Raw genomic sequence first — 15865 nt, 5'->3', positions numbered from 1 at the left:
ACTCGTTTACGTCCGAATGCCGGCTCAGTATTGGCCAAAGCTGATCACGTGATCAGCACGACGCATCCAGGAGCTGGCCAATAATGAGTCGGCATTCTGACGTAGAACCTGGAAGCGCTATGAAGCGTAGAATGACACATAAAAGAAGATAATATTGAATAAAGTCGTTATTTCTGTTTTGTTTTTGCACACAAAAAGTATTCTCGTCTCTTCGTAACACCACTGCAGTCACATGACTGTTTTAACGATGTCTTTAGTACCTTTCTGGACCTTGAAAGTGTTGATTATTTTGCTGTCTATGCAATAACACAGCAATATAATATCTTAATTTATGTTCTGAAGATGAACGAAGGTCTTACGGGTGTGGAACGACATGAGGGTGAGTAATTAATGACAATTTTCATTTTAGAGTGAACTAACCCTTTAATATATGATGCAGAATGCATGTGTGTTTTTGATGCAAATACAGATCTAGAAGTACAATTTGGAGCAAAGTTTCCATTCAAGGTTCTTCCTGCATTCTGCAAGCTTTTTTTTCCAAATGACATTGCTTTAGCTCAAGCTTGCAGATGTGAGTTTGTCTGAATGATAAGCCTCATTACGTGTCCCTTCTGTGCAGCATCATAGTTTTCAGTGCGAAGCTAATTAATGATCTGTCTCTTTATAGCCAAGGAGGAAGAGGGAATTGCTCCGCTACACTAGTTCAGCTCAGACCAGCTCAGTGAAGTGTGTAATGAGAAAAAGGACAGAGCCGAATGGGATGGAGGGAGAGAGAGATGCTGATCGTTTGGTCCGATGAAACCCTTTTGTTTCAGGATCCACCATGACAAAACAAAAAGACATTGCTTTTCTACAACAATGGTGTGAGATCACCTTGTGGAGCGAGATAACATTGAATCACAGTGACAAAGACAGCAGTGCAACTGATCCTGGATCAGTGTCCCGGGGGAAAGATTGAGGGTTATGTGCAGAGAGGCTCCTGGGAGAAGCACCCTGACCTCTTATTGCCCTCTATGATTTTTCTGAAGGGTAATAAACTGGATGAGAAGTGGAGATTGCGTGCCATCGCATTCACTAGAAACACACATAATCCAGCCACAGTGAAAGCAAACGCAGAACAGAATGGGAATGATGTGGAGTGATTGTGGAGGTGAGGAAAATCAATCTGATGCGTTTTCACACCGGAGAAGTGTCGGACAGATACTGAATGGCTTTAGAACAGACGAAGAATGGCATAATTAAACATTAGTAAGCCTTAGATTTCTTCATAATGATCAGGAAAATGCATATTATTTTATATTATAACATTTTATTTTAATGATATATATATATTTTTCTCCTATAATTCTTTGTATAAATCAGATTTGATGTAAAGGAAGAAAGCCCGTCTGCGTCTGCGCCGCTCTTGTCGCGACTGTATTTCTACAGCTGTAAATCGCCGCGGATCACTCGAGCTCTGCGCGCGGCAGATAACGCCACTCCGATTAACCCGTTCCGCTCCCACCGGGAAAAGAGGCCGAGAGGCCGAGCACTGCCTGCGGGGATAAGGAAAACCTCCGGGGAAAGACCATCAGAGATTAGATATGACAAATACAGCAGGGCAACACGAAATCTATATCTATAGGCCTATATAATGTACACAGCTACCGTATATAAACCATAGAGTAATGCTACATTTATTAGTGGAATGAGATTTAGTGCAAACCCCAGACCAAAAATTGTTGAGATTGTTATGCATTCAATCACGGAATTAGATATTGTATATATACGAAACGGTTTAGATTCAGCGTTTTACTTAAAAGTGTTTCTTTATTTACAGCTAACATCCTTGATATTTACATACACGAAATACATAATATGTTTTTTTATTGTTTTATAGGCTACTACAGTCGCCCAATAAGATTAACAATATTTAATTTTGTGACATGCTTTTATTTCAATGTAAATATTAGTTAGGATATTTAGCGAATAGATATATTTTTGGTTATTCGTTAACATTTGAGCTTCTGATATATTTAAATAAATGTTGGTCTGATTACAAATAAGTCTATCCTAAGGTTTATTTCTTTAACGCGCGAGAATCGTTGGTAAAATATGAATTTAGTCTGTTCAGTTCTGATCACACGAAACGTTAATATTTTAAACAACTGAAGATTTTTATGTTTCACGATATTTTTTAGTGAATAATTCGATCCAAACGAACACGACTGTAATGTGATCACAGGCCTAAATGGATTTTATAAAGCGTCCACATGTTTGTAGGAATCCACAGAAGTACACTTTCATAATTATAACTACATGACAAGTGCAAATGAACGGAAATTCCATCAGAGAGAGAGAGAGAAAAAAAAAGAGACCTTCTTAATAACTTTTCAAAAACATCCTCATTCACTTTAAAAAGTGTCCGTTTCTGCAGTTTCTGCACCGTGACAAATAATCCATAATCCAATTTTAACACATTTTAAAAAACACCACTTGCTATAACTTAGTATTTAGTCAACTACAAGTCTAAATCTGCGACGTGTTTCTTGCTCATTCCCTTGTCGAAGGAAAGAATGTTTTAAATCCGTTCAAAAGAGTATTCCAACACCAACTCTACGCGTCGTGTCCTCTTGCTGAAAATGAGTTAAAACTGATTTCTGACCTTCATCTGAAGCAATAAAAACTGGAGGATTCAAGCTGCGACGGGTCAAGAATATTTCAAGAATACTTTTAGTGTCCATTTAAGACCTAGTCCGGTGTGTGGAGACGGTTTATATATACGTAAAGTTATGCAACACTACGAGACCCCGGATGCCATTGGGTGTTGTGACCAAGTATATTGGGCATAATGAGAGTGGAGAGGAGGATGGGGTACTGCAAGCACCTCCCCTAGAAATGCAGCAAATCTTTACCCTGGCTTTTTTTTTCTCTGCCGGTGCGGAGTAGCGCGCGCATTGGGAGCCGGAGACGCGCGTTGCGCGCGAGACTCTTAGCATTGGCAGGCTGACGGTGACACGTGCCTCTCTCTCAACACCCCCGAGCTCCCGTGTACCGCATTGGCATCAGCGACGGCCACTGAAACGCAGGAGTCGAAGCTGTGCCACGGATACAGAGAACGGAAAACCCCGCGCAAAACTGCGAACATTCTCCTTTTACGCACTGGACATTAAACTTGCTCTCACCCGGGAAGCGCGCATAAGAGTTCGGCCAGAAAAAAAGAGAGAGGAGCGGGTGAGCAGGATGCAGGCGCCAGGCATCATTTACGTCTGAAAGTGACATGAACCACGGAATTACCAAAAACAGCAGGCGTGATTTCAGTCACAACTGGAGATAACGAATACGCGTCACTTCGCTTCGTGGATGCGCAGACAAAGAACTCCGCTCACACACAAAATTTCATATATCTAGAAGAAGAAGAAGAAAAAAATATTTGCAGAGGTTTTTGAACAGTCTCATTTAGAAGAGCAATCATGGCAACGTTAATTAGAAGCAAGATCTCCAACAAGCTCTCCAACGCGGCCACCACGGTCACCAATAAGTCGCAGGCGAAGGTGAGTGGGATGTTCGCCAAATTGGGATTCCAGGCCGCCACCGATGAAGAGGGTTTGGGCTTCGCCGCCTGCGATGATCTGGACTATGACCACAGGCAGGGGCTTCAAATGGACATCCTTAAAAATGATGAAATTGGAGGAGAGGGCGGCGGGGAAATGGGGGGAGAGGGGACGGTCGAAGGGGACAGCCATTACCAGAGGGATGGAACGGGTCCACCGCCCTCAGCGTCCAAAGACGGCGGATTTTGCTCCGAATTTGGCGGCCCGGACAAGCCAAAAATCACTGCTTGGGAGGCAGGATGGAACGTGACCAATGCGATCCAGGTAAGGACGCATCGTCAGGCGCAGGGATGTGCTGTGAACATAAACTGACATTCCAAAGTTGTTTTCCCTATTAATCAATATGGAAATGTTACGTGCAAACTGTTTATATTTAAAAAAAAAAAAAAAAGAAAAGAAAAAAAAAAAGGTTAGTCCCCAACGAGGCAGTGACGTAGATTCTTCTTGAGCTGATGTCGTGTCATGGGGGATCTGATTGATTAAGGCAGGTTTATCAAGGAAACCCATTCAACTTGCATTTCTATACTGGCCTTTTGTGCTCACAGACGGAGATTCGTGGGGTTTGCACGAGTTATTCCGTCTTTTTTCGACGTGCGTAAACTGGAGAGCAATACATCTGTTTCAAATTGGGTATTCAAAAAGATTTATTTCACACGAAAACGAACTTAAAACGCGTTCTTGACAGTGCCAAAAATGACCACATTTAATCATGCGCAGTTAAACCTCTTAATATCCAAACTGGCATCCGTGACGTGACTCCCTGCCTATTTGATTCATCCTGATGACGACACAATGAGGCGAGCGTGACTTTGCTCACAGCAAATGGAATGTCCGGACTGAATTCAGCTGCATTCCTAATGCTCCATCACAACACCTGCAGCGAATATATAAGCTGATGATGTCGCAGAAACTTAAACTGATGATTGCAATAAAGAACGTCACACCAAAAAATGGGTTTACTTTTAGGCATCACATAATAAAAAAGCTGGGTTAAAAACAACCCAAGTCCATGAAAATCAGTGATTGGGTTAAATGTTTGATCCAACGTGCTGGGCAGTTTTATTTAACTCAACTATTGTTTAAAAATGACTATATGTCTGGCTTAAAATGAACCCAAAATATGTTGGAAATTAAAAATTAGACACATAATTACTAGAGGCAACAATAACAATCAATAGGTGAACATTTATTAATAATCAATTTAATAAATGTTCATCGTTTATTCATTAAACATATTGATAAATGTTAATTTCCGACATATTTTGGGTTCATTTTAAGCGAGCAATACAGTAATTTTTAAACAATTGTTGGGTTAAATAAAACTACCCAGCAGGTTGGGCAAGCATTTAACCCAACCGCTCGGTTTGTCCATTTTCAACCCAACTTGGGTTGTTTTTTAACCCAGCATTTTTTTTTAGAGTGTAGGCCGTTGTAGCTACTGTGAGTAGAATAGAGTAGAACACTGTGAATGATGTGAACATGTTGTATAAAACCCTTGCTATGTTTATTTCCCCAGGGCATGTTTGTTCTTGGCTTACCCTACGCCATTCTCCACGGCGGATATCTCGGACTGTTCCTCATTATATTCGCCGCGGTCGTGTGCTGCTACACGGGGAAAATCCTCATCGCTTGCCTCTACGAAGAGAACGAAGACGGCCAGTTGGTACGAGTGAGAGACTCGTATGTGGATATTGCCAACGCGTGCTGCGCGCCGCGCTTTCCCGCGCTGGGAGGCCACGTCGTCAACGTAGCCCAAATCATTGAGCTCGTGATGACCTGCATTTTGTACGTCGTCGTGAGCGGAAACCTGATGTACAACAGCTTTCCCAACCTTCCCGTGTCCCAGAGGTCCTGGGCCATCATCGCCACCGCCGCTCTTCTGCCTTGCGCCTTCCTCAAGAACCTCAAAGCCGTGTCCAAGTTCAGCTTGCTCTGCACCATCGCGCACTTTATCATCAACATCCTAGTCATCGCCTACTGTCTGTCTAGGGCGCGAGACTGGGCGTGGGACAAGGTCAAGTTTTACATCGACGTCAAGAAGTTCCCCATCTCAATCGGCATCATCGTCTTCAGCTACACCTCGCAGATCTTCCTGCCCTCGCTGGAGGGGAACATGCAGAAGCCCAGCGAGTTCCACTGCATGATGAACTGGACTCACATCGCTGCCTGCATCCTCAAAGGCTTGTTCGCCCTGGTGGCTTACCTGACGTGGGCCGACGAGACCAAGGAGGTGATTACGGACAACCTACCGTCGAGCATCAGAGCCGTCGTCAACCTCTTCTTGGTGTCCAAGGCGCTGCTGTCGTACCCGCTGCCGTTCTTCGCCGCCGTCGAGGTCCTGGAAAAGACTTTCTTCCAAGACGGAGGGCGCGCGTTTTTCCCGGACTGCTACGGGGGCGACGGGCGGCTCAAGTCGTGGGGTCTTTCGCTCCGCTGCGCCCTAGTCGTGTTCACAATGCTCATGGCCATTTACGTGCCCCACTTCGCGCTCCTCATGGGTCTGACGGGCAGTTTGACGGGCGCGGGTCTGTGCTTCCTCCTCCCCAGCCTTTTTCATCTCAAGCTGCTGTGGAGAAAGCTCTTGTGGCATCAAGTCTTCTTCGATGTGGCTATATTTGTAATCGGGGGTATATGCAGTATTTCTGGGTTCATTCATTCCGTTGAGGGTCTCATCGAGGCGTACAAATACAACATTCCGGATTAGTTCGGAACATGGTAGTTTGGTTATAAGTGTTACAACGCATCCCACATATTGACAACCAAACCAATAAGTCCCCCCAACCCCCTCCCCCGAAAAAATAAAAAATAAAAAAATTCCCAGGTTCATTCATTCAAGCGTCTGCAAATAAGACATTGACATACAATAAATAAATCAGTTTGCAATTCAAATATGAGAAATGCCTTGGACAACAACGCGCGTTACAAATAGACACCAGAGCAAAACATTTATTTTTGTTGTTATGAACGAGTTAATGGTTTACATGAGAATTTATTTCAGACTGGATTTGGCCCGACTCCAAATCGAGGAAGAAATCATTTCACCTAACTGTTAAAAAACGCGTGGATCTGAGTGGAAGACATTCAGCAATGCTGTGAGAGTGGAAGTCTCCTGTCTCCGGGCTTTACGATCTGCAATACACGGTTAAGAAGAAAACAAAAACAAAACTAAAGCAAATTAATTACAGGGGACCAACGTCATGGCAATAAAAAACACACTAGAGTATGTAGTCACCTTAATGTGTAAAACAAATTTATGGATTTTCCGAAATTCGTTCTGAAGACACATATAAGTCTTATTTATTATTACAGTTTGCATTTACTTAACCAAAATGGAGGGCGAGATAGATAATAACAAAGGCAGCCTATAATGGACGGTGAATAGAAGTACTTTAACTATGCATTTTGAACGTTATGATGTCCATGCAGTATTAGAGATATTCTGGTCAATCTGAAGAAAAAGAGGGTGTTGTTCACACATGAGAATTTCGTTTCAATTGCTCTCTATTCGTTTACCAGAAAACAGCGTATTTTTACATCGAAAAATGAAGAGTCGTTGAAGACAAAGAAGAGGAAAACGGCTAGTCGGAAATTCCAGAAGAAATTATGTATGACCATGGAAAATATAAAACAACCCACCAACTCAAATCACTAAATTCGACTTCTGAGCATTGCGTTGTTTATCAGATATCAAATGTCGTAATTTAAAACAATTAATAATGGTCATGTTCCCCTCAGTGAGATTTATTTATAGCGTCGTTGGATCGAAATCAAGTCGAAATAAAGGGACTTGCATAAGACTTTTTTTTTTGTTTTCATTTTGTGCAATCCAATGGGTGCTGTGGAAATGTTATAAAACCGTATGTGTTGTGTTTTTGTGGTTTAAAAGATGGAATGTATATCACAAAATCGTTATCATATATCGTGAAAATGAATATATTGAAGAATAAAGAAACGCGTGAAATTATATTGTACAATTGTTTTTTGGTTGTGTGTGATATGGAAAAATGAAACACGTGCATATTTTCCCTTCAAAACAGAATAAATCTACAAAACAATAAATAAGTTGAGTCCAGCTCTCAGAAATTTATTCCAAACGCGCATGTAAAGACAGCATATTTACATGATGGTTTTAAATATTTTATTAAATAATATATACACGTTGTTGTTGTTGTTGAATGGGCAAATGCATTTTCAAGAATTATATATTTTAGACTAGCTATAACTGAATTTGCCAAAATAAAATAAAAATCATATGTGATTGCGCAATGTTCGCGCAAACAGGCTATTAATTGTCAGAATTACGGTTGGAAAAAATAGGCAGCTTTAATTCAGCATTACAATATGAAAATAATTATTAGACTCCAGCAATTAAATGAATTTGCCTATATATTGTCCTTGGGATTTATTCGAATCATTTTAGTCTTCAAAAGTCTTTAAAAAATATAGCCTATAATAATAAATTCAACTTGTTATTCACATTTCAGACTGCGCAACAGACAATGAAAGAATGAAGTGAACTCATACAGAAAATGCACGACAGATTTTTGCTTGCGGCTCTGATTCCTCAGGTAAACCTTGTGAGCACACAGACATCTGGATGGGCTGTTTCTCAGTTACTGAAGCTAAAAAAATAAATGTTTTAAAAAAAAAATTACAGAGACGCGTGCATTCACGTGGTTTGCGTGTGCGCGCGTCTGAACAAAGACTGAAAAAAAAAAAAAAAAAATGAGAACAGGCTGACAGTGAAAGTCGATAGAAAAATATGAAAAATACATAAGACATTCCAAATGGGCAAAAAGATTGTAGCTACACAAAAAACTGAGGTTTTAAATTTTATATATATCCACAAAATAATTCTGCATGACACTGTATTGCACCGCCATTTTGTAAGGATAAGTTATAAACCATAATATTTCTATATTAACGCTTGTAGAAAACTGACAAACATCAGTCGTGTTGGATTGTGGGAATTAGAGTTCAACCAGAGGAGCCATTTTCTCATTACTGGAACTCGCGAAGTCTGAGAGACTGTGAATGAGGCGCCACCTCGCGGAAACATGAAATAAGAAGAGACGATACAGCCGAAAAAACAAGTCACGAATCAGTATTTTACAGGCTTTGCAAAACAGCTGTTACCGATAGTTTTTCTTCTATGGCCAGACAAACACAAAGAGAGACATGCCGTTTGAAACATCTAAACATTGTTGACCTGAAATCAAGCTTAGCACCTAAACTGACAAGAGCGTTAAACTGTTTAACCGTGTTAACAACAAAATTTGCCACAGAGTAGAAGAATATTTTGTCGAAGACTGTTTGGAATTGACAAAACTGAAATTTTATCGTAACTCACCCTCATTTTCGTGCCAAACCCGCTTGACTTTCTCCATAACAGAAGATTAGCAGAATGTCCTGAATGTCGTTTTCCATACCGTCGAAGTACAGTGTTTAGGCCAGGGTTCTCCAAACTCGGTCCTGTAGGGCCAGTCCTGCAGAGTTTAGCTCCAACCCCAATTAAACACACCTGAACCAGCTAATCAAGGTTTAATAAGGCATACTAGAAACGTCCAGGCAGGCGTGTTGAGGCAAGTTAGTTAAAGCTAAACTCTGCAGGACAGTGGCCCTCCAGGACCGAGTGTGGAGACGAGGCTTTAATAATAATAATAATTAATAATAAAAGTATCAATAGAAGAAATTCGAGTTATTCGCTGAAGAAAAAAAAAAAAAGCGCGCTCAAATTTCGCGCCTTCATGTTCAAATTTACAAACTTCAACCGTCACGTCGAGGCGCGAAGTTTGAATATGCGAAGGCGCCAATGAGATTGGAACAAGAACTTCTACAACAGCAAACCCACCTTAGCAAAGCATGCGCTCCTTTCTCATTCCTTCTGTTCTCCCCTAGCAGAGTTTTGTATTAAACCAGATATTTATTACACCATGTCAGCAGCATTGGCTATCTTCATGACGAAATCAGAACAAACAAAAGTCATTCAAATAAAAAAACTAAATAGATTTAGGGGGTCAAGGTTACTAATAGACAGAAATACTCAAATTCAGGTGATAGGCTACTTTAACAAAAAAACCCCGCCGTTGTCTATTTGGATTAAACCACATCACATGTCAGCATTTATCATATAGACCTGGCCTTCAATAAAATATAGATTTAACCAATATCAGAGAGCATAATATTTGAGAGCAATAAATAGCATTATCAGATGATATTAAAATACAAATATTTAATATAACAGACATTTTCAAAATAAGTCATTCAACAAATGTTTTCACTTAAAGGAATTTATTCCTAAACACAGAAAAAAATACATTAAAAGTTATATTGAGATCCTTACAAGTTATTATAAAAAAAGAGAATATTTATTGTTTCAAGTAATGGTTAAAACTTTACAATTTGTGTCTTAATTACATATTTACAAATGCATGTAAATTGTAGCATGTGAAGAGCACAAACACAAAAAAGCAACATACAAATTATAAAGTTTGCCAAAGAGTGGCAGGAAAGATCAACAAGACAAATTACTGCCACATCAGTCTGTTTTGTTCCAAAAATTCCCATCTGAAGAGTGAAAATTTCAAACTGCAATACCAGCATGTCCTCAGTTGTCGGCGGCTGTGCGAGTGGTTGGCTTTTTGGTGGAGTTCTCCACAACCCAAGGGTGAACCATTACTCCCTGGATGGGAAGTCGGTGCATTGGGTTATGCTTTAGTAGTCTATTGATCAGGTCTCTGCTGCCCTCGCTTACATGCGCTGGATAGGTAAACTCAACCTGAACACAAAGAGATATGGTTTGAGAATGTATTTTTCCATACTATGGAAGTCAATGGTGCCACACAACAGTTTGGTTAGAAACATTTATAATATATATTTCTTTGTGTTGAGCAGAACAAAGACATTTATACATGTTTGGAACAACATGAGGGCGAGTAAAAATTACAATTTTCCTTTTTGGGTGAACTAAAAATTAACAAGAGCCTCTAATCTTTGATAATTCCCTTTAACGCAACCCTGTTTATCTAAGCACACAATAATAACTTACATTGGTAACCCTTCACAATAAGCTTTGTTATATGACATGATTTAATAAATACTACTTTTACAGCATATATTGACCTAATTTAATGTTCTGGTCATCTGTGCAAAGTTAGAAGCTCAAACATTTCACTTACTCTAGAAATCTTGCGGTACGTCTCTTCATGGCTCTTTGTTTCAAAAGGTGGACGGCCAACCAAAAACTCATAGCAAAGCACGCCAAGACTCCAGAGATCAACCTTCTCATCATGCGTTTTGCCTTCGATCATCTCCGGAGGAAGGTAGTCCAGTGTACCGCACAGCGTCGACCTCCTGTAACAGACGCATGATAAACAGAGGAATTAACAACAGTTACCCTAAAACAGGGCTGTCCAATCCTGCTCCTGGAGGGCCAATGTCCTGCAGAGTTTAGCTCCAACCCCAATTAAACACACCTGAAACAGCTAATCAAGGTTTTTAGGCATACAGGAAACTTCCAGGAAGGTGTGTTGTGGTAAGTTGGAGCTAAACTCTGCAGGACTGTGGCCCTCCAGGACCAAGTTTGGACACCCCTACCCTAAACCAACAAGCAAAAACATCCTTCTCATGAACAAGGACATGCTACACATTTACCTTTAATAAAACAAACTCACAAAACCAGAGCTAAACCTGTTAACAGTCACCCCTCTTTTTGCACCTTAACGTGAAAGAAAGATGTATAAAAGGAGTAAAACAAGATGTACTGAACTAAACATTTATTTTTACAAAATATGCATTACACACAATTTGGACTAAGATTGCTAGAGAATTAAAGCCACGTCTAATCAAGTTGTGTTCCAAATTTGAAGATGGCGTCACAATTGCAGTTCATGTGAGATTTTAAAGCGCTGTACCAAAAACAGCCACTGGGCGACAAACACTATTGACATTTTTTGATGCATTCTCCTATCAAATTAAAACACTTCTGTAGCAAGATCACAAAACTACGGAAGCTTGTTTCCACCACTAAATAAAATTATAAAAAAAAAAAAAAAAAAAAAAAAAAGGTAATTGCGATTTATCTATCTCACAATTCTGACTTTCTCAGAATTGAGATTGCAATTGCGAGTTATAAAGTCTAAATTGTGAGTTTATATCACGTAACTGACTTTATAACTCGTAAGAAAAAAAAAAGTCAGAATTGTAAGATAGTCACAATTATCTTTTTTAGTTTTTATTTCATGGCGAAAACAAGCTTCCATATGAAACAGTGTGCAAATACGGAACCTTAAGTCTTTGACCTTTCCAACTATGTGTAAGATTTGACTATAGTGTAGTAAACTTCATAAAATTTGAAACATGACACCGCCCACTAGGGGGAGGAGCCCACTGAAATGTTTTAAAGGGACACCGACAGTTAACAGGTCAAGTTCTGATGACTCCACCTGTGAAAACCGCATTAACATCTGCCTGAATCATAGCGAACCATGTAAGCAGAAGACGACTCACCTGGAGGAGGGCGTGTGGACAGACCATCCAAAGTCTGCGATCTTCAGCTCTCCATTGGCCCCCAGCAGCAGGTTCTCAGGTTTAATGTCTCTGTGGATCACGTTCTTTGAGTGGCAGTAGCTCAGGGCATCTGCAAGCTCCATTATATACTGCAAACAGACACATTATGGGACGTTATTGTACCTAAAGTCTTGATACACTTTGCTAGTATTTAATGTATGAATGAAACAACGCTTTCTTACAGTGGCACTTCGCTGGTCATCGAAAGTCCCGCAGCGCTGCAGCTCTCCGTACAGCTCTCCTTTGGGAGCAAACTCTAGGATGAGATAAACACGTGACGTGTCGTGGAAGTAACCATAGAGACGCAGGATATTGGGATGTCTGAAAAAGGAGGAAACAAGAGTCAGTTCACTTCACAACAGTCTTTGCCCATCATACACACAGCAATTAGCACCAACTAGGCCTGTCGCGATAATCGATAGATGTATTGCACAATATATGAACATGATGACGTGATATTTTACCTATTATGTTACACAAAAATAAACGTCACCAACATTTTGCCGATCACTCTGCCTGTCATCTTATCCGTTCTCCGTGACAGAGGCGATAGCTCCGGGCGAATTTGACCACTGCGCTCGCGTCTTTCGCAGCATCTTGCGCATGAAATGGCGTTATAAATGTGCAACGCTCAAGTTAAAAGAAGTTCTTCAACTTTTAAAACACACCTCTTGATTTAGCAGCTGTGACATCTGTGCCTTTGTTCATGTAGACATCTGACCGCTAAGTAGCGTTTGTGCACCCCTTACTTTACTGAGAAAAGAAGGTCCGGGAAAAATCTGTACATGGATAATCTCCATATATACATCTTTATTGCATTTGCAAGTGTGTTTGTTTTGTTCCAATTGTTGTTTTGCACTTTGTTAACAAAGGGTTTTTTATTATTCAGCATTATAGTTATTTTTTGACACTTCAATTCCAGTGTCTAAATATTAGCCATTTGAAAGTGCGTAGGCCTACTTGCATTATTATGTTGTTATATATATATTCAGTGGCATAAAATGGTCTTTAAATGACAATCACATATCGCACCTATTTCTGGGACAATATATCGCCCAACAAAAAGTAGTTATCGTGACAGGCCTAGCACCGACTCGTCCAGAAAAACAAAAATCGGCAAAAAAGTATAGTTTTCCAGCCTTAAAGTGATAAAAACAGCCACACCAACCTGAGATGAGACTGGATCTCCACCTCCCGCCGCAGCTGGTGCTCCACGCCGGCTTTTTCCAGCTGCTTTTTAAACAGAACCTTGAGCGCCAAGATAAACTTGGTCTGACGTTCCCTGGCTAGATACACACTCCCAAACTTGCCTTTGCCCAGAGCTCGGCCAATGTCGAAATTCTCTAAACTCCACGCTTTCCTAAAGAATAGACAAAACACAGACTGTCATGACCATTCCTCAGTTTAAAAAAAAAAAAAATTTGAAGGCATTAAACAACAAGTCCTTCCAATTATCCACGAGCCATAAGGAAAACTGTCATCAAGAATACAGGTTAATATTTAAGTTTAAAAAAATATATTTAAAATGGCCTTAAGGTGACAACTACACTTTTAAAAAAGTCTAAATATTTAAAGTAGTCACTCAAACTATTTGTTTTAACTTTGTTAAACTTTTCTTCCAAAGTGAATAAAAGAAGGTTTCCTCGTGGGATTAAACCCGGCACAATCTAATAAAACATGCCTTTATCTATCATTTAACGCAATACCAGTATCAAAGGCTATATCTGTAGGCAAACTCAACAGTAATAAAATGTACAATATTCATAATAAAAATAAACATGTCTATCTTCTCCTAATATTAAAAACTTGCGTCATCCTGGAATGAACTATTCAGCAACTGGTATTAGATTTAAAAACAAAACAAAACAAAAAAAAATGCTCCCAACATTGGGACTGAATTCATAGGGTTTGTTTATAATTTGTAAACAACTTACTTGGAAGTATTGGACGTTCCATTGGAAGGAGTTTCTGGAAGAGAACAGAAAGGGTCATTATAATGTTCTCAATTGTGAAGTAAGGATATAAAAAGGAATGGACTTATCCATGCTTACGGGGAGGTTTGTCCTGCTTGCTGGGTTCGGACGCTTTATTAGGCTCAATTACATGAACCGGCTTTGGTTGCGGTTTGTGTTGCGTTGTTGTTTTGAGTTGATCTGGATTGACATTCTGGTCTCCAGGACACGAGGTTTTCACAGGAACCGAGACTCCAGCGGGCTTCTGCTGACTCACAGGACGCTGAATGCGTTGCGGTCCATGTGCCGTCCCGAGAACACGCGTGTGCGGGGTCGACACGGGCTTCTGGGTGCTCTGTGTCACCGGAACTCTTTTGGGTCCGCTGACAGAACCCTGCAGAACATCAGAGTTGAGCAAACATTCCATTATATCATTTTGCAAATGCTACTTTTTAATGTTCTTTGAACATTCTGAAACATGTAGCAACATTTGAAAAAGGTAACAATGAAACACTCCTGAAATGTCAGATGGATAGAATCACCTGTGAAACATTTAAATATTTAAACATTTAAATAATGACTTTGATTATATATATATATAGCATTTAACAGTTGCATATGACATGTTTACGTTACATAACAGAAGTTTGTGACTTTCAAAAAGTAGCAAATAGAAGGTACTGGAAAAAAATCTTTAAAATATCTTATCAATATGCTAATTTCCTGAGAACAAACTTCTAACAATATGCAATTCCACTAAAATACCTTCTCATTTTCAGGTCGTTGAATCTTCAGATCTTTGCTTGATTTGGTTCTTGAAGCTGTTTCCATATTCTGAGTTCGAACAACGACATATTAATTGATTAAATACATAACTTAATCAAATCAGAAGAGAAAGTAAGTGTACTAGATTAATATCCAATAGAGAACAAATATTAAACCGTCACACGATGGTCACCGTTTAGATGACTTACAAACTAAAGTTTCCATCAAAAAACATGTTTATAGAATAAAATAAAAAGAATCAGTCAATTTTAAATTAAATTCAAAAGCGTTTTTGAGTATTTTTGGGTCGTTCTGTGATAAGGACAGTGCCGTTACCTCCGTCAGCCGTTTCCACACGACAAATCCTCCTCAAAATACGACAGAAACACGATGATTTCCTCCTCGCCGTATTAATAACACGTTACCATCGACTAAATCCGTCGTGTGTGATATTTAATATCGAGAAAACTCATGAATAACTATATTTATTACTCGACAGGCGGAAGCGATTCTCCTCAGCGACTGCGATCCTGGCCTGTTTAATTTCAAATAACCCACTTTTAAATACCTTTAAATATTGTACGGATTCTGATTGGTCAGATGGCACAGTAAACTGGAATCTTATTGGTTGTTGGAGACTCCGTCATGTGACGCAAGCGCCCCGCAAGTGAAGCCGGGAAAATGTACCATTGCGGATGACCAGCAGGTGGCGCTAATGAGCGGGCTACAATATTACAATTAAATCTAATGGTTACTAGCCTTTATGTGTGTGATGTAAAGGCCAAATAAGGACATTAGAGCCTTATTAATTTGTCTGGTTTTCTTCCATCAAACCCAATTGTATGTGAATAATTTAGTTAAAAATGAAAGAGGTTTGGTTATTTTCAAACAAACTCCTTCTAAATAGTAAATAAATAACCACAAATTTGCTTCAGTCAGTTTCCTGTGAGAGACACAGACGTTGTTCCTCCTTTAAAGTTCACAAAA

At 39.7% G+C, this 15865-nt stretch overlaps 2 protein-coding genes across 2 annotated transcripts; one reads left to right on the top strand and one right to left on the bottom strand.

Moving 5' to 3' along the window:
• The first annotated feature begins 2900 nt into the window (after positions 1 to 2900).
• slc32a1 (solute carrier family 32 member 1) lies at positions 2901 to 7557 on the top strand. Its single transcript, XM_051896189.1, has 2 exons — positions 2901 to 3857; positions 5110 to 7557. Exons 1-2 carry the CDS (start codon positions 3453 to 3455, stop codon positions 6295 to 6297), a joined length of 1593 nt encoding a protein of 530 aa, XP_051752149.1. The 5' UTR covers positions 2901 to 3452; the 3' UTR covers positions 6298 to 7557.
• Positions 7558 to 9947: 2390 nt separating this feature from the next.
• On the bottom strand, positions 9948 to 15449 carry aurka (aurora kinase A). Its single transcript, XM_051896192.1, has 9 exons — positions 15215 to 15449; positions 14879 to 14947; positions 14213 to 14507; positions 14096 to 14129; positions 13330 to 13521; positions 12344 to 12482; positions 12102 to 12250; positions 10772 to 10946; positions 9948 to 10371 (listed from the first exon to the last, which is right to left on the bottom strand). The coding sequence occupies exons 2-9, from the start codon at positions 14942 to 14944 to the stop codon at positions 10201 to 10203; spliced, it is 1221 nt and encodes a 406-aa protein (XP_051752152.1). The 5' UTR covers positions 14945 to 14947; positions 15215 to 15449; the 3' UTR covers positions 9948 to 10200.
• Between the last annotated feature and the right edge of the window lie 416 nt (positions 15450 to 15865).

The sequence above is a fragment of the Ctenopharyngodon idella genome, chromosome 6 (assembly GCF_019924925.1).
Source record: "Ctenopharyngodon idella isolate HZGC_01 chromosome 6, HZGC01, whole genome shotgun sequence".
Classification (NCBI taxonomy): Eukaryota; Metazoa; Chordata; class Actinopteri; order Cypriniformes; family Xenocyprididae; genus Ctenopharyngodon; species Ctenopharyngodon idella.
Note: the sequence above shows the minus strand (reverse complement) of the source record. Positions and strands in the feature narration are given on the sequence as shown.

Excerpts from the sequence above, each read along its gene's own strand:
- slc32a1 (XM_051896189.1), top strand. The coding sequence starts at position 3,453 with ATGGCAACGTTAATTAGAAGCAAGATCTCCAACAAGCTCTCCAACGCG. Across the intron at positions 3,858-5,109 it reads ACGTGACCAATGCGATCCAG|GGCATGTTTGTTCTTGGCTT; the intron begins GTAAGGACGCAT and ends TTATTTCCCCAG.
- aurka (XM_051896192.1), bottom strand. The coding sequence starts at position 14,944 with ATGGAAACAGCTTCAAGAACCAAATCAAGCAAAGATCTGAAGATTCAA. Across the intron at positions 10,947-12,101 it reads GTCCACACGCCCTCCTCCAG|GAGGTCGACGCTGTGCGGTA; the intron begins GTGAGTCGTCTT and ends CGTCTGTTACAG. Across the intron at positions 10,372-10,771 it reads CGTACCGCAAGATTTCTAGA|GTTGAGTTTACCTATCCAGC; the intron begins GTAAGTGAAATG and ends CTTTGTGTTCAG.